At 48.4% G+C, this 18854-nt stretch overlaps 2 protein-coding genes across 2 annotated transcripts in view; both read right to left on the bottom strand.

Annotated features, from left to right (window-relative positions):
* Positions 1–18854, bottom strand: part of TNRC6C (trinucleotide repeat containing adaptor 6C) — a 295949-nt gene that overhangs the window by 243827 nt on the left and 33268 nt on the right. The window contains 1 exon segment of the mRNA XM_050714356.1: positions 12593–12658. Coding sequence (XP_050570313.1) covers positions 12593–12655 — 63 coding nt within the window. The 5' untranslated portion in view covers positions 12656–12658.
* Positions 12593–18854, bottom strand: part of SEPTIN9 (septin 9) — a 174274-nt gene continuing 168012 nt past the window's right edge. Inside the window, exon 13 of the transcript XR_007708973.1 lies at positions 12593–12658. The gene's annotated coding sequence lies outside the window, so the exon portion shown is untranslated. The remainder of the gene's footprint in view (positions 12659–18854) is intronic.

Here is an 18854-nt window from a genome sequence, read left to right as displayed (position 1 = left end):
GTTACCTATCGCAGATCAGAAAACACCCATCGTCCCTGGGTTCGCTTCTGATTGCATAACGTTTATGCTGCAAAAACTAGATCTGATCTACAAGAGCAAAACCTTAGTTAAGCGCCTCGCCAGAAGAGAAGCCCTAATTTTAGGAACCGGTCCAGTGCGCTGTTATTTCCTTGTATCCCCATCCCTCCTGTTTGCCCCCAGCTCCTCGGGACCCTGCCTGCTCGCAGAGAGCCTCGCCACAGGGTCCCAGACGTCCCAAATGTCCATCAAGCCATCGGCGTGTGTCACCAGCACCCCAAGTGCTGACTCCCTGAGCTTGGTGCTGTTTGCTCAACAAGCAAGGAATAAGAAGGTGTTAAGCAACAGGAGCTGTATTTAAGCCTATCTTTCTTTTTTTAGCCAATTAGATCGATTTTGCAATCTGCGGGAGACACCGAGGTTAGAGGGGAGCTGCCAGCACTGCTGGGGCACCGCTCATCTTGATCAGCTATTAAAATTCTCCTTGTTAGCTGGCGAGAAGAGACACATCCAGAACGACCTCACGCTGCTGAGAACCCATCGAGTAGTCTCCGTGACGGCATGGAGCTTCTGCACAGAATCTCCCCACCAAAAAAAATAAAACAACAACAAAACAAATCCTCCCTGGATTATATTACAGATCATCCATGGCCACAGTTAACAGAGGGGCACCTTTGGTTCCTGGATGGAGCTTTCTGCGAACAAACCCCAGGTCCCCAGCAGGAGGCTGGGATTGCAGTGAGCCATCCCCGTCCGTCTTAGCGAGGACTTCAGCGCAGCGCGTGCAGCCTCCTGCTCAAGGAACCACCCCAAAACAATCAGCACACACAACCACCCTGTAACAACGGGTCCACAAGTGCGGACCACGCACGTCCGACTTACACAATCGGCTGATACTACCGACAAACCACTGCGCTGCGCTCAAAGGGTGGGAAAAGAGCCCACTACCACACCTCTGACCATACCTGGTTGCCCTACAGCCCGAGAGCACGGGAGAAACCCTAAAATCACCCATCAGGGTGCACAAAGGGACCTTGGAGGGAGCAGGGAACTGCAGGCAGAAGACAGGCTCCCAGAACCAAAGCCTGAGGGCTGGAGAGGGGAGGAAAAGATCGAGGTTAGAGAGAGAAGAGAAGCAGCCGAATGTGAGAAGACGGAGGGAAGAGAGGAAAATAAAAACCTCTCAAGAGTATCCACTTAAGCTTTGAATTGCCTGGCTTTGTCTCTGCTTCACACAATGGAAACGTACAGTAGCAACAGACAGACGCTGAGAGCTGGTTTGCTTCTCATCTGCAATTCCAAACACCCTGTCAGGAACAAATATTTGAAAAGACATCTATCCAACCATTAATGTATCTAGTGGGGCTTTTTTTTTTTTTTTTAAGAAAAAAATGCTGCATTCATCAGAGATGTTCTTGCACAGAAATGCCAGCAGAACCAGCAAAGGGATAAGCAAAGTTTCAGGTCTTTCTTAGGGCTGAGGACAGCTCGTTACTGAGCTGAAAAGGTGCAGCTGCTGAAGTATTTTGCAGTACAGGGGGAAAAAAAAAATCAGACAGCTGTATTTTTAACTGATCATGTGCTTGCTTCTGTTTCATAAGATTTATTCCTTCATTAATCACTGCCCTCCCTTCATTCATGTTAAATATAAAAATGATTAGGAAAGATCCTCATCATGGTTAAAAAAATAATTAGCTGCTACATCATGTTGCACACATTCAGACAGAAAGGAGTGATTAAATTAGGAATATTAAAACCCCATTAATCTGTGCTCAACTTAAGCTCTGCTTGTTCATCTCACTGTGGCACTTATTATTTCTGACACTGAAAGATATTTGAATTACTAGCTGAAACAAGGTCACTATCAGAAAGATGTCAGGTCAGCAATTAGTCAAAGGTGGGAGAAGCTACCAGAACTGAGCTGTGCTTGACATGCCACAAACGTGTCAAGAAGCCTCCCCTGCCCGCTGTCACTGGGATGAGCAGGTCAGTGCCAGGAGCCCGACGGGCACGGGGCGGTGCTGCCACCACCCACCTGCTGGGAGCAGGGCTGCCCAATCCACCCTGCAACGTCGCAGTGCCTAAATTTGACCCGCATCCCCGTGCCCCAGCCTTTGGGAGGAAGGCTAAAGGCTAAAATTCAGACTGCACGCCTGGAGCTGAGCCCCTTCCCAGGCTGGCAGCACTTGAAACAGGCAAACGTGACCATCACCGCGGCATCGTGGCTGCGGAGGATCGCAGGGCAGCCCAGCAGCGCCTGCCTCCTGCACGGCAGCTGCCAGGGCACAGGCTGAAACGGGAAGGACGGAGTCAATGCGAGAAGAATGCTTTAAATCCAGGCAAATAGCATTGATTTCAATATAATTAACTAGCTCGTTCACCACTTGCACTAATGCCTGTGGGCAGGAGCACTTATTGTTCCCATAACAAAGCCCTCCGAGATGTTTTCTCCCTCTCGAGAAGCTAACAGCCCCACTTTTACTGCAGCTCCTAAGGCAGGAGCAGCAAGCCCAGCATCGGAGAGGTGGTGACAGATGCAGCAGAAAGCTCCCCCCTCTCCCCAAGCTGCCTGTTCTGGGGCAATGCGTGCAGCCACAAGCATTTGAGGGGAATAGGAGAAAGCAGTCACAGATCTGCGGTGTCTCCTGAACTTATATTTAAGTAGTGGTTTGGAGGAACGGCCACTGCACGGGGTATTTGCTGCACTGTGCTCGCTGTTAGCTGCAGCCAGGAGCATTTTATGAGCTAGACCCCACAGGGGCAGCTGGCCCTGACCCCAGGGTGAAGGTCTCGGAGCTTCCGGAGCTGTGTTTGTGCGGTGCTTCAGCCAGGGAAAGTGCACGTCATCCTCACGACCACCACAGAAGTAAATGCAAATTTTAATCTTCACATTCAAGAATGGAAAAAAAAAGTAATAACTTTTTAATAGAACTACTCGCTCGACTTTTCGGAGAGCCCCAGCAGAGTCGTATGGGAACCTTTAGGCTCCAGCAGGAGTCCCTGCCATCGCTGCACCACTTCCACCCCGCTGAGCCAGCCCCTTTGAGATTTGCTGCCAGGCGTTACCTGCCGCCACGCGCAGATAAGGGAAGATGCAAGCACGGGAGGACAAAAAGAGAGCTGAGAGGTTACCGAGCCCGACACGTCTTGCAGATGAGCTCCTCGGCTGCTTTTCCAGCCACAGGTGGACTCAGGTGCCTGGCGGTTGATACCTTTGATGCATTTGCTATGCTCGCCCTCATTACGGGGGGGAAAAAGCACACAAATCTTCATCCACAGATCTCCTAAAATCTTTCTTAAGCCCAATATGCCAGTACACAAACTATTTACCGCGTGTTTCCTTCAGCACTGACAGAACCACCTCCGAGCCTCTTTAAAGGGAGCCATAATAAAAGAGCTAACAAGGCGGCGCGCTAATTGACGACAGGGAACGGAGGGGAAAGGCAGCAGCTATTCGCAACTGCAGGAACTTCTTCAGGGAAGCAGCACGTAATTAATCAAGGTGGGATTCCACGAAGATCCCCACGTCTTATGAAAAATGCCGCAAGACGTGTAATGACCACAGGTGAGGAAAATCTTGTTTTTACTTCCCATTTGAAGCTAGGCATGCAGAATATAAAGTGATCAAAAGAAAAAAAAAAAGAAACAACAAAAAAACACTCTCCCCCAAGTTATTCTTATTATTCTTTCCACTTTTCCGTGAGCCTTCGGACAACCCTGCGGTGCTCCACCGACTTGTTGCGGGACCCCTTGTCGAGTGGGCTGAGCAAAACAGCACTTTGCGAGCACTCTGGGATGCTCAGGAAAAGCGAGACAAGCACAAAGCTCTACCACTTCACTGCTACATCCTCGTCGAATACAGCCAAGCTGAGGAAAAAAAAAAGTCAAAGTAACCAAAATGTCTTCGCTAAGATATTTATTTCCTACCAATAGTTCAGGATGGGCTTTGTTTAGGAGACAGGCACAACACACCAGCGAGACATCCCGACGTTCCCCACAGCGGGTGGGATTTTTGGCTGGACACAACAGCAGCGCATTGCCACCCTGAAGGCAAGCAGAGGTTTGTCGTTGACTTCACCAAGCAAAGAACTGAGGCAGCCCTTGCAAAAGCCATCCCTTCTAATACGAGTCCAGACACCAGGGGGCAAGGGAGTATTTAGCAGGCAAGATCTACTATATATTTTAATGCATTTGAAACAGCTTTGGGGCTCACCTATATGAGAAAGGGATTCATATACAGCTGGTACAGACCCTTAGCAATCCTTAATCAACTCCATCAGGGAGCTTTAAGTAGTAAGGAAAAGCAGGAGCAAACCCAGGGAGCTGCACTGAGGCAGAGCGGACGGTAAGCTGGGCACCCAGCAGAAGCAGCGGCTGAACTTTGTGACTGAACTTTCTTTGCAAGAGTGTCCCTGCCCTTCAGCCAGGGCAGTTCTGATGCCAGAGTCACGGCTTCATTTAAAAACATCTTCATACTAACACACTGTTTGCAGGTCAGGGAGCGGGACAGAGCAAATCCGCGGATTTAGGCGTTCGTTTATCTGGGCACTCCGTACTTGGGAGCTCGGGCACTACGCTGCATGCAAGTCATTGTTCCTATTGTACGGTTAAGGCTTAAAACCTACAAACAATGTCCTAAATATCAGTAGCTGGGAAGATTTTAAGAGCACGTCTAAATAACGGGAGCTATTTTGACCACCAAGAGGTGAGCGAGCTCGCCCCTGCCCCACGCTCTGTGGAATTAAGACACTCATAAATCCGTGCCCAGCAAGCCCTAGAGAAATAAAAGAGGCTTTAAATATAAGCTGCCCTACCACTTCATAAAGAAAGGGGGGCAGCAGAACCGAGAGCAAGCGGAGACCGGCAGAGGAAAGGACAAACATAATTGCTGGAGTCAAACAGAGAAAACTGCAGGTAAATACCAGCGAGGGGCAGCTCCAGAAACCTCCCCGCATGCCCGCGATGGCTCTGCGGTTAGCACCTGGCTCGCGATGGCTGCGGCCGTGCAGGCGCCGAGGGAAGGGGCTGCCGATGCAGAGGTCACGCAGAGCTGTAAAAGGCACAGCTAAAGGCACGGCAACTTGTTAGTCGGAGCCCTGCCATTGAGACTCCATGGCTGGACGAGCTTTTATACAGCTTCGACACTTTAAAATGGTGTTAGGAAATGAAGAGCTTGCCAGCTCTTTAGGACTTAAGCCAGCACAAAGAGTGGCATTTGTAGTACCTCTTCCAGCATGCTGGCACAACATTTTGCCACGCACTCGCACAATCGTCCTGTGGCAGAGACGCAGAGGCAGAAACGTGGAGGAGAGGAGGTTCAAAATGCCAGATCTGGTGAGGAGGAAAGAGGAAACTGGGCGGAGATGGACTCAGAAGAAGGGAAAAAAATAAGAAGCCATGAACAGCTACACCAGTGTTCCTCATCCTTTTGCTTCCCAGCCCAGGGCTGTGCTGGCACTGGTGGCTCCCATCACCCCCGGGCAGCACGAGGTGTCCCTGCAGCTCGGAGCGGGTACCTCCGGGCTGGGAAAGGCAATGCCAGAGCAGACACATCACGAGAACTTGGTGTTGCCAGGGAAACAGCTCACTCGGTAGTGGAAGCATCATTCTGGGGTTGTTGTTTTTCTCCTCATTGGTTTTGCATCCCCATAGCATCAGCTAACTCAATCAAGCCGCAGACAGCAGAGCACCAGCCACAGGATAAGGCAACACACAGCAAGCAGCACAGTGAGCAAGAAGAGCAGGATGCACACCGGTGCTAGAGGCGCCCAGAGACAGCAAGCTTTCATCTTTAAGACGTGGAGAGCTGCCTAACATTATGAAATGAATCCTCATTAATCAATAAAATGAAATCAGGCAGTCTCCCCAGTGACCAAATCATCAGCTCTCAAGCCCAGCTCCCTATAACCAAACACACCCCATGCCCTGTCCTCCTGCCAGTCCACCATCCCCAAAGGAAGGGAGAGGGCTTCAGAACCCTTCCCAGCACCTCCCCATCCCCATGCCTCGTGCTATCAAGGCACCAGCACGTTCACACTGCTCTGAACGCCCTTCTCACGTTTAATCATGATGCTACAAGCTGTTACAGATGCAAGGACCACATCAGAAGTGGGAGCACAAGCAACAGGGTGAGTCTGGCACCCACTGTTTTGCATGGGACTTAATCAGATGCCCAGGGCGCAGCACGGAGAGGAGCCTGCACACATCTCAGCAATGCAGTGCGAGCTCCTGTGGATGCAACCTGGGGCAACGTAGGAGAAAAAAGCACAGCAGTTATTTTCCGTTCATGGAAGATGGCACAAAACCTAAGCCTCGGGGGACAACCCAGTGTGAGTCCTCCATGGGGAGGTAGTTACCTGGGCTGGGAACTGCAGTGCTGCACGAGCACGGAAAGCAAGCAGCATCTGCATCTCAGCAAGTGGGGCCAGTGTCAACATACTCTGCTGGCAGTGCCTAATAAAATAGGATTTTTGCATTTCTCCCCCACCTCCCCGTCTGATCCCTGTAAAGCTCCCTATCCACCAGGCTGTAAGGAGCTCCTCACACAGAGGCTCTGTGCTGATCACCAAGATACCCTGCAGGACACAAACCAGCTGACCCCCGGGTGGTCTGAGTGCTTCCAGCCTTCTCCGGCACGCAGGTGACCCTTAGACAAAAGCCACCTGGGAAGGCGATGAACAGGTAAAATTCACCAATGCTTTCTGATGCCTCCCTTGGTGGAGAATCTCTCAGTTTTAATGACCGTGAATTCGCCAGGTTGTTTAAACCAGAGTTATTTTTCATGTGGGTCCAGATTCAGGGGATTTCCAGAGTGTTTCAACTGGGGCTTCTCTAAGCAGGAGGGGGGAAGCTGTGCAAGCTCCTCCCGTCCCTCCCAGAGGCACAGGCCATGTGCGCCATGTGCACAGCGGTGCTCTGCAGGCGGCGAGCAGGATCCACGCCAGAAGGGTTATTTCAGCCTCTCCTCCAGTTTCGGGGCAGCTCAGGAGCTTGCAGTTACCGAAGTAACAAGACTTGGGTCTTCCCTCCCCCAGCACACCACAAATCGCTCAGCACGAGGCCCCCGGGAAGCAGCCGCCGTGCAGAAGCGACCGCATCCTGGCGGTGCTGCGCAGGTGCTGCAACAACAGGAAGGGACCGGGGGCATGGGGCAGAGCCCCCCCGAGTGCTGCGGGATGGGGCGAGGAGAGTAAGGGCAGCCACAAGAAGAATCCCAAAGCGCCTCCAAGGAACTGTAGCCCTTCGGGGTCCTTTTGACCCCAGCGCTGGGCAAGCAGCACGAGCAGAGGCAGAGCGGCTGTCACCAGCTCGATGGCCTCGTGCAATCAGACGTGCAAAGCTCGTGCCCACTGACGGGGCTCAAGTCCTCCTGTGGACACTGCAGCAAAATCCGAGCAGTGCAAACCTGCACCTCCACCCGTAACTCCTGTCCCTGCTGTACTTCATCACCCAACAGAAAGAAACCCATATTTTTGGGAACTGAATTAATATTTCTGGAATATTAAGAGAAAAAAGTTGTTCCTCTCACCGAGCCACATTATTAATGTCTGTTCCCTCCCCACGAGCTGTAAAACACAACCTGTATTTTCTTGTGATTTTCAGCTCTCGAGTTAAGACTCCAGGTGTCGGTCTCACAGTGAGAGGAGGCTGCTGGAGGAGCTTACAGGTGCCAGAGAGGAGGCACCCAAGGCACATGGAAAGCAACAGCTATTTAGGGGACAGACAAAGGCGATACAGGAACTGAAAAACATCTTTTGAACCAGCAGCATCTTGTACCCAAGGACTCTGATCACAATTTTAAGTTTTAAACAAACACAACCGAGGGAAAAAGCCCCATCTTCCCAATGGCATTTCAAGTTTTTAGCTAAAGGTAAAGGATCGTAGTCTTAACTTCCTGCAAGAACTTCTACCAGGCAAACGGACAGCATTAAGCTCATAATGTAAAAGGGACATTTCCTGCAACAACAGCATGGTTAGGATACTCCAGAACAGCCCAGTTTCACAGATCTTCTGCCTCTGCCAGCTGACAGAGTGGACAACGCACCAAGCCTCATCAAGGAACCGAGGCCCCAGACAGAGGTCTTGATCTTTTACTTACTTATTTTCCTCAGGCCCCAATTTCTTAAATCACGACTTTCATTAAGCCCCAGCATGGTGTGGATCACAGCCGTAATTCTTTTCCCCCACCTTCCCACCACAAATCCATTCAAAGTGAGTGACATTTGCAAAGTGTATTTTCACGGCCCTCCGTAATCCCTTCAGAATATTAAGACTGCATTACTTTGTCTTTGGTTACATTAACTTCAATTTTCCTTATGAGTAAGTATTTGGCTAAAAATTAATATAGTGAAGTTGAAAAGAATCTTATGATAGGAAAAAGACTAATTTCATCTCTGGCTGCTCAGATACCAGAGTACACTGGGGTTAATGTAATTAACTTACAATTTTAGCCTAGGTTGTGTACATACACTGAATCTCCCTGCTGGAAACAAGATTAGATTTTATTACACTATATATCCTGGTTATCTTCACCATGCCTCCAATATTACTTCCCTCAATGACTTCAAGGCTCTCTGCTGCAATGAAAATGCAGAACCATCTGGTATTGAGCCCATGCAGTTTATTTAAGGATTTAATTAAATGCTCTAAATGGAGAGCTTCTTTGAATTAACATTTTAAATGTGACTTATTGCAGGTTTAATATTGTCTTAATGCCAACCTGGGAAACTCCATAGCCAAGTTGTTGACGTTTAAATTGAATTCATTTGGGTGGCTCCAGGGGGACTCATTAATTAATCTAAACAACTAATGGGGATTGGTTCTGACTTTTGATGAAGATTATTTACAGAGACAATTTGCAGTGAATAAAGAGTCACAGTAGGCAAATGTTTAATTGAATTTAAAAAAAAGGACATCTCATTGTGTTCAATATCAAGGATGCATCTTGCAAGTAAGCTTTGAAATACCAAGAAAGGGCCGATAGCTTGAAGCTTCCTAGCTGCACACTAATAACAAAGGGAATGGGTAATTACATTTGCCTGTGTAATTTGCAGCTTGCAAGAGGACAACAGGTCTGTCTGGCTTACAGTACACGCAGAAAGACTTGAGCACGAACTATTCTGTGATTCAAAGACAAAGTTGCCCTACTCACTTTTACTTACCTACTGGAAAAAAGACATTTTCCAGCCAAGCATCAGCTGGAAAGAGAGAGCCGAGTCCTCTCAGTTACATTTGCAAACACCCTGGACAACTGCAATGAGTTCAGCAGAGCTGCTTTAATTTACAACAACTTAACCTCTAACATCCAATCTTCTCTCATTCTTTGATTATATCAACTTTGGAATCAGTTATTTGCACCTCCGAGCGCACCACGAGCCCTGCCTAACATCTAGTTATGTGGTTGGTTTTCTGTAAGCCGCAGCACAGTACCTCCTTCCTCGTGCATCTGTTCTCATTAAGGCGAAGCATCCTGTAGCATTTTTCACTATCGCCATTACCTCGTCTCGTCTTGAATTCTCCAGTTACCCCAGAGGTTGCCACCACAGCAAGGCAACGCAGGGCACTGAGCACACACACTCACATTCCCAGGGAAACGCTGCTCCTGAGGGCACAAACAGCCCTAAATATCTGCAACTTCAAGCACAAGTTCTTCAAGAACTTCTGTGTTTAACCCAAGCCACAAGTGCTACTGGCCAGCAGCCCAAGGAAGCACAGCAGAGCAAGGGGTGAGAGGAGGCAAGGATGCCAGCTGCACATCAGGGCTCCATTGCCCAGTGCACCCTCCCCTAAGTGACTTTTACTCGTTTATTACACATTTTCCCTAACCTAAAGCCAAACCGATTTCATATGTAAAAGCACAGCATTGACGAAGGACAGGAGAGGTGGAGGACAAAAGGAAGAAAAAGGACGTTAAGAAAATAAAACTACAAAACCAATCAAATGCTACAAGTGCTGCACTTTCATAGCACGGTCATTAATTATGCAGAGAGGCTTGATGAAGAAATCATTCAGCATCTTAAACACTCCTACAGCCAGGAAACTGCCGAAGATGCCCAGCGGAGCTCGAGCAGCACGCACCCTGCCCCTCGCAGAGGGACGTGGGTTACCTGGGGCTTTGCACCTCCTGGTGCTTTGATCCAGGCCCCTTGCTGCCTCACCGCCGCTGCTCCCCGCCAGCAGCGCCCAGCTGCTTACACGACCCTGGGGACCCCCATCAGGGGCTCAGACCAGAAAAAAACACCACGGCATCACTTCTGCCCAGAGGCGAGGCTGAGCCCAGGCCGGCCCCGTGGTGCTGAGCCCAGCCCAGCACCCTCTGCCCCAATCTACGTCAGATCCGTGCTTTATTTCCAATAATACCTAACCTCGCCTCATCTGAAATGAAGAGGCTCCAAACTTCTTTTCTTTTCAAGGCTGGACACATCCTGAATGCTAATTTAGGAGGCAATTGAGGGGGAGGGTACATTAAGAAAATGCACGCAACCATTAAGCCAGGGAGACTAAAGCATCCTGCCTCGATCAGCACTGCTGGATACTGTCTAGAGCATCGCCAGCTGCTCTCAGATACCTATAGTGGAGCTCTTTTATGCAAACACCTCCACTAACAGCTTTTGTGGATCTGACAGACAGAGTGGTTAAAAATTAGGCATTCAGTGGGTATCCAGTGGAGAGACATTGTACAGCACATCTGAAGAGGGGAGTCAGACTCGGAGAGGGAATTCTGAATTGTCTGGAGGGGAAAGGCTGCTCAGGCAGGCGGGACGGAGCCCGGCGGCAGGCAAGGCTGCGCTGTGAGCATCGCCGTAGCATCCCTCCCATCTTCCCGGGGTCACTGGGGGGCTGCAGCTCCAGGGAACGTGGATTCACAGATAGCAGAGGGTCACATCCCCCAGAAAAGCTGCAGATCTGGGTACTCACTGCAAGTGGTAGCATTGTGGTGCTTTTCCCATCAACTCCCCAAATTTCCTATAGGACCTTATCAGCACAGGACAGAGCTGAACAATTTCTCTATCCAAACCCATTAATAAAAGTTCTTTAGCAGCACCAACACACCTCAGCTCTTCCCATAGACAAAACCTACACCAGCAGTCTTGAACTCATCATTTCTGGCTCGCGGCACTAACAGACCAGAGGGTTTTGACTCGATCCCAGATAGCAAAAGCAAGGAATGGCGGAGGGGTCACCTACCGTTGTAGGACAAGAGGGAACGGCCTCAAGTTGCACCAGGGGAGGTTTAGGTTGGAAATGAGGAGACATTTCTTCTCAGAAAGAGCGGTCAGGCATTGGAATGGGTTGCCCAGGGAGATGGTGGAGTCACCATCCCTGGGGGCGTTCAAGGAAAGGCTGAACCTGGTGCTTGGGGACATGGTTTAGTGGGTGATGGTAGGGGCGTGGTTGGACCAGCTGATCCTGGAAGGCTTTCCCAACCTTCATGGCTTCATGATTCTATACCTGGCTTGAGCTGCCAGCTGTACAGAGCTCATATAACCAGAGGGCAGTGAACATTATCTAAGCACTTTTTAAAACAAATAAATAAATAAAAGCCACCTCTGGGGCAGTCCTTATTTCAGTAATGATTTCTGATGTTTTCTGCCTTTTCTTTTTAAACACCTTGTTGCTGTAGGGAATATCAGCTGCTCTGGCTATGCTATTGCCTAGGGATAGCCTTTGTTTGATTTTTCTTCTTCATCTATCATCAAGTCTAAAAAGTATTCCTAAACTTCAAGGGACTCCTGAAGGTTCTGGCACCAACCACTAAAAGCATCTGCTAAGGGGTAACCACACAGTTCCTGCCCAGGGCAGGAGCCAAGAGTCAGGCCAGAGAGCTGGCAGATTTGGGACCACCTTTTAGGTTTCTGCAAAACATGTTTCTAAACGACATACACATAGATTTTGTATATATATACACACACACATATAAATGTATCCACAATACATACATATGTAAACAGAACCAAACGTGGAAGTGGTCTGATAGAAACCGGCACATGAAAATGCAATTTCTTTCTTATTCTCATTTACACTGTTTGGATTAAAATGCATCTTTCCACATCCCACATGCAAATGGAATATAAACAGTAGAAGCGGAACATTTAAACAAATATTTGCAAGAGGGTTTTGTTTGTTTTTAAATACTTGGCCTACTCCAGAAGGAATCCACAGACCACACAGTTTCATGAAACACCTCTTCTTTGTTCCCTTATAAAAAGGGAGCAGGGACATCTACACGACCAGGAGAGATCTGGATGAGCACAGACCTTCAGGTCCATAGGCAAGATTTACACCCTGAGCCTCACACAAACCAACGTGCACATATCTATCTTTTTATCTTGCACCAAACAGTTACACAGAGAGCTTGCGGCAATCCTGAACCTGAGTTCCAAGTAAATCTGGGCCTGGGTTCTGGATTTAGGACTCGTGTCAGAAATAACACCCCAGTCTGGCAATGGCAAAGACTGATTTTTGCAAAGCAGAGCACGTATCTTTCTTCTGCAACTTGCGAGACATCAACACAGTCAGCATGAAGAAGCACGATATACTTTTTGATTAAGAAAAAAAACACTGAGACACTGACCTTCTGTCTGTCATCGAGATCTCGATTGTCTTTGGATTTAAATTCACCGCCAGAAGCTTCCATGTCCTGAAAAATAAAATATAAAAAAATTGAATTTGTGTTGTTCTCATGTTTTACAGCCATGTTTGTACCAACAGGGGTTGCATTGCACAGCACAGAGAAAGATGGCTTCAGCTTTGTGCTCAGTGTTTCTGCTGGCTCAAGTGCAGGAGGGACCAGAAATGAAATAAAAGTCTCCAAAAGTCTTCCAAAGCTATTGGAAACGCAAACATAAAGCCTAGTACATGAAAAAAATCTTAAAACAAAACCACAAACACCTAAAACACTGAGATATCTACCACCTTCTGTGGCAAAAAGAGGAACGTTTTGTTGTTTGCCTTTTTTTTTTTTTTTTTTTTTAAATTTAGGAAAAACTGTCACTAACACTTCATCAAAACTTGGAAGGCTGCTGCTGACTGAGAACGCCCTGCAGTTCTGCAGCCTCAACTCCTCCAGGGCTCCCCCGGCCTCACCCCCACCTCCCCGCGTTAGCCAGATGCGAGCACAGCAGAAAGCCGCCCCATCTGAGAGCCCTGGCAGGCACCTCTGCTAGAAAATCCTCAAAGCTTGGAGGAAAAGCCAAAGGTGACAGCAGCAAGGCTCCAGAAAAGGTGTAGGGAATTGAGGCCGCCCTAACAACATCATCCCTGTCAATTGTTCTCCTGGTAGAGAGCCAGGCCAGTGCTAAAAACCACAGAGTTTTACACTGTTACCTAGAGCATGAAATAACGTCCCTGCTGAGGGCTGCAGGCTCATAAAGCATAACGGAGAGTCATGAATGGGATTTCCAAAGGTACCCGAACGCGTTTCACTAAGGCTGCGCTCCTAAATTATTGAGGCACTTTAGAAAAATCCCACTTCATTGAAGTAAATCCGCAAGATATCAGTGTCCCCATCAGCCCCGGTGGACTTTGCGGTTAGGGAATAAACGCCCCAGCGAAACATCAGCTGTAAGTTATCGTGTGGTTGCTGACGCCTGAGGATATTTCCAGGAGGGTGGTCAGGCTTTCCTCACTTAATTCTTCATTTTGCCTTTGAAAATATCCCCAAGCGTGGTCTGGAGCCAGCCTAACTTCCTTAAAGCTTGTCATGTTTGTTGGACGCGTTCCTCAGGCACAGCAAGGAAAGCTCCTAAGAGAGCACGAGGCAGGCTCTCAGAAATAACGAGCCTGGCACTAACTACGTGAAAATCTGCTGTTTTCCTTTGCTGCGCACGGGGATGGACACGGACGCTGCAGACAGGCTGCACAAACCGCAGCAGGAGGCACCCACACGCACCCAGGGTTTGTGGGGAGGATTTCCCTTTGCTCTCCTGGCAAAGGAAAGGTAATAGGACAGCAGATAATCTGCTGCCTGCTTTTATTTGGAATCCGTAGCAGCAAGAGAATTACTACATGCCAACTGAGCTACTTAACTACCAGCTTGGCACACAAACAACAACTCTGGATTAGATGCTGGGGCGTAAGACACAGACAGGGCTGGCTCAGCCCCGGCTTGGCCAGAAGCTGGGAAATCCAGACTCAAAATCCCGGTCCCACACACACAAAAACCCATCACCCGGGGCCCTGCCAATGTTATTTAATAACTAAACTACTGCAGGCTCCATTTTCAGCCTTCTGTGCTGAGCTACCAAGGACAACAGGTTAAGGGATGGAGAACGTGCTAAGCACAAAGGCTTGTTTCTGGAAAAGACAACTGAAGGACGGGAAGGTGGAGTTGGAAAGATGCAGCTGGAAAATCAAAGCGCACCAAGACAAATGGCCATTGTCCAGCAAAGTGTTCTACTACATTTTTTTTAGCAACACACATCACTTAGATTAATTTTGTGAAAGAAAACAGGCTGTCTCAACAGCAGCCTTATGGTCTTAGCAATTTGCTTTACAATTACTCACTAAACTACCTTGATTTAATTATTCGAGAAGAATCTCACCGCCACCGATAACTACTTAATTAAAAACACAACTTCAGAGCAATAGGAGAGTCACATTATATTGTATTTGAAATAGATTTCATGCCAAAACCAGGCGCTGGTTACTTTAACCAGCTTAATGTGCCGATATATTTAGAGTCCCGAGGATTTTAAGAAAGGCTCGAGCAGCAGCGACCATCCAGGGGCTGCAAACGACACTCATAAGCTCGTTCTCCTTCAGAGCCTAGGCAGCTCCAGCAAAATCAAATTAAGAAGAGCATCACCACAACAGAACTAGTCTAGAAAATAAGCAAGCTTTACCCTCAGGGAAGTCAGAGGCTGAGAGGCCCAGACAAGCTCGTACCGCGCTCACTCTCCTGCTTCACACCAAGCGCTGGAGCATCCCCCACCTCCTGCCCCTTCTGCAGGTGCAAAATGCCTGCAGGTGCAGGTGGGCACCCCACATCGGGGCTGCCCTTTGCATTCCACTGAGGACCTATCAGCAGGGGCAGACCTACTGCGTCCCAGCTAGTGCTAATCCAGGTGATTGCACCTCCTGACCTGCTCCGACGGGGCAAAAAAGGGGAAACCTGTGCTCCCTTTGTACAAGCGCCCTCGGCCCGGATGACTCTTCCGTACTCCCTTCAGCTCCAAACATTGCAAAGCTGCAGGCAGCAAGGTCCAGGCTCCCCAGCTGCTGCATCCCCATCACCAGCTCCTGCCCCAGCCCCTTCCTCCATCGCCGCGTGGTGGCACGGCAGGAGCACCCCAAATGCTCCACGCTGGTGACCTCTGCCTGAGGGCAGTGACCTGAGAGCAATTCCTTTTTTTTTTTTTTTAATCAGTCGTAACATTTTAATGGGTGTCAAGTATGGGTATCACCTGATCCTTGAAGGAGTCAAGAGCAGTCTTCAACAACTTTTTTTTTTTTTTTTTAACCTGTGGCAGAAGGGGCTGTGAATTAATTGGCTCAGTTGCTACTGCAATGTAGATGGAGAAGCCTTTTGGGGAAAAAGCAGTTGGATGCCTGTGGTGAGACAGAGCGGAGGCAAACAGGGGTAGCTGCAGACACCGGCATGGCTCACACAACGCTTTTGGAGAGCACTGGTCACATTTAGACTGCGCCAAGCGGTGTAGGAAAGCCTCCCAAATTACTAACAGGCCATTTCCCATTTAGTTAAACACCTCTCCTTCCCCTTCTCCAGGAGGTACCAACTACTTTGCGCTTAATACATTTTCCGTACAGCTAAAACTATATACGTATTCATATATGAAAAAATTAAATGACTGCCTTCTCGAATATTATCTTCTTGGTTTATTGTGTGCCCTCTCTCCCCTTCTCTTCCCGGAGAGACCAACCATCACATGAAAATGCTTTTCATCATCTGTAAAATTTGATGCCCAAAATAGCCCCACGGTTGCCCTAGCAACTGGCATTTATTCCCCCTCCCCCCAGCATCCCCCCCTTTGCATATTGCTGCATATTTCTATCATCTCTTTCCAGGCACAGTTCATAAACACGGCTGCATAATAAAGAATGTTATCACCAATGACTTACAGCCCAGCTGCTGCAAATAAGATATGAAGTGGCAGGGAAATACAATTTCATGCAGCTAGGACAACAGATTGATTGGGTGCCCTTCAAATTTGATGCCACTTCTTTAAGTCTGTCCAAATTCAAAAAAAAAAAAGTTAGTTTCCCCACCTCCCCATCTTTCCGTGGTAGCAACAGACAATAAAAGTGGGAGATAATTCACTAGGACACTCATTATGTCTGCAGCAACCTTGCCCTGAGAGATTGACAATTTAAAGAGATGTGCTGCTTTTCTCCGCCACCTCCTCTACTTTTTCCCCAGCCACCCTCCTTCATCAGAAGTCTTATTCCTCCAGTTCGGTTGCCTGTTTAATTTAATTATCTTCCCTTTCAAATTATTATTTCTGTTCAGATTACTAGACAGAAGGCTGTTATAGATAGAGACAAGCAAAGTCCTTAATGTCATTACCACCATCCCCAAAATTTTATCTTTATTTTTATTTAGCTTTGGTAGAACAACATGAAAACCCTCCCGTAGCATTTCTATCAGAGAACACCCCGACAAGGACGAAAGGAGGCGTGCTTCTAAATTCTTCTTTTCCCCTTGACGCTTCTGATGGGTTGACCTTCAAGGACACGGAGGTCTGCTCTGGAGGCTGATCTGAGCGTACAGAGATCACCTCGTGGCACCAAAGCGCAACACAGCACAACAAGGAGCAGCTGCCACCAGACAGGGCTGTGCTGATGCTCTCATGGTGCTTCTGCTTGCACGAGAGAGAAAGCCTCTGGGTGCGTGCACAGACAGCCCCTGCACAGCAAGGTTTCTTTCCCCTTCCTCTCCTTGCTCACAGAGGTGCACTGGGTTCTTCTCCGCACCCTTGCGTGTTGCTCAGGGAAAGCTCGCAGTGCCGGCATCTCCGAGACGCTGCTCCTCCATCTCCCAGCTACAAACTGCCTTCCTCATGGGCTATTCCATGGCACAGAAAGGATGCCTGGAGCAGGGCTGGCAAGGACAGGGCTCATTCTGCACCGCGGATCCTGGCACTGGCCTAGCACCCTGCAGCTGTCAGAGCAAGGGACAGGACGTGCAACGGGTGCGCTGCTTGGAAATTTGCAGAAAAAGAAAATCTGGTTTGTTTCCATTTAACAAGGAGAAGAGAGAGAACAGCGTGCAGCCCCTGGTTCCAAATCTTATCTAGTGAGCACCAAGCAACCAAATCACAAGGAGCGGGAGGAAATCACTCCTTGCAGAAGCCTCTTAATGCCCAAAAGCAGCACCAAACCCACAACTCTCCCAAGGAGTCCAGAACCAACTCTCGTGCATCTGGACACAGCACCAAGGCTGTCATCTTTTCAGCATCTCCAGCGAGCCCGTCTTGTTGCAAGGCATCACAACACCCAGGCTGCTCGATAATCAGCTCTTCCTGCCCAGGAGCCTGTGATACCCGCACGTTTCTTGCCTATCAGTCCAGGAGATGGTGCCAGCTCTCAAAGCCTTCATAGACGTGTCCCTGCTCAGGTGCTAGGCTGTGGAGGGAACCCTTCCAAGCTGCAATCGTGTTTTTTTCAACACTCAGAACATTTAAAAGAGGAATCTAGGTGGTTGGCTGCCGCTTTAATTGGCGAAGCACTAACTAGAAGGCAGAGCAGAAAACCCAAAGGTGTGGGGATGAGTTGCTCCTTGACCTGGTCATACCATGGGATCCTCAGTAAGATCCCCTTACCCCTCAGCTCCTCCTTCCCCACCTGTACACGGCGACACCTGATCTCTAATGAGCTTTCAAACACAAGTAGCTCTGATTTGTGCAATGTTTAAGAACTGGAGCTGAGTTTTGGGGGTTTGCACTCATTGATCCTAGGACATCGTGATGCTTAAATGCGCAGGACATTTGCCAGCTACTCAGATGGAAAGTATGAAAGCAGCTCAGAGTAAAATTACTATTATTAAGATGAGAGATGAGGTTTTAAACCCCAAGCTGCAGCTCAGGAAAGTTAAAACCACTTTCAGCATCCGTCCTGAAATATGTTCAGTGATGAAAAACTGAAGTCAGCTTTGAAGCAGCAGTCATAGGTCCTAGAGGAGCGTTTAAGGGTAGGGTAGAAGATACCACAGAAAAGTTGGGGGATTTTTTTTTTTTGGTGGTACTTTTAGTAGGAAAAATGTAGAGTTGCAGAGAAGCAGAAAATGTGTAATATGTGAAAGGAAGATTTTTATTTTTTTACAACTGATTTCTACCACCTCCTTTGAGGCGTGAGCAGCTCTTTAATCTATGAAGGGTCATTTCTGTGTCATTTGTCTGCCCTAAGTGGAGGCCAAGTTCAAGAGACGCTCCTTTTAATTTCCTCTGGATACAAGTACTTGGATACAGAATCCCATTTATCTTCCTTGCCTCAAGTAAATAAATTTGAAAAAGTTAGTGTGTCCTATAAATACTCCATAATATACAAGATCCAACGTCACTTTTTTTTGCACCTAAAACCTTAAACCCTACTGACACCATAAAACATCAGTGCTCCACATCCCATGATTGTTTCCCATAATCTAGGGGAACATTAAAGAGAGAAAAATTGTGCTGAAAAATGACATCTTATCTATTTCCTTCCCCCCCAGCACCACTCCATGTTTTTGTCATCGCAGGTCAGACACCTGCTCCCCACGTTGTAATCTGGGGAGGTGATAAATGCTTGCAGGCAGTGATTACGAGTGGCCGCATTCACTCGGTGTCAATCTGGAAACCGGCACGTCAACGCCGTTGCCATTCTTTGTCCTGCCAACAGGG

The sequence above is a fragment of the Cygnus atratus genome, chromosome 18 (genome assembly GCF_013377495.2).
Source record: "Cygnus atratus isolate AKBS03 ecotype Queensland, Australia chromosome 18, CAtr_DNAZoo_HiC_assembly, whole genome shotgun sequence".
Taxonomy (NCBI): Eukaryota; Metazoa; Chordata; class Aves; order Anseriformes; family Anatidae; genus Cygnus; species Cygnus atratus.
The sequence above is the reverse complement of the archived record's forward strand: the minus strand, read 5'-3'. Positions and strand labels throughout refer to the sequence as shown.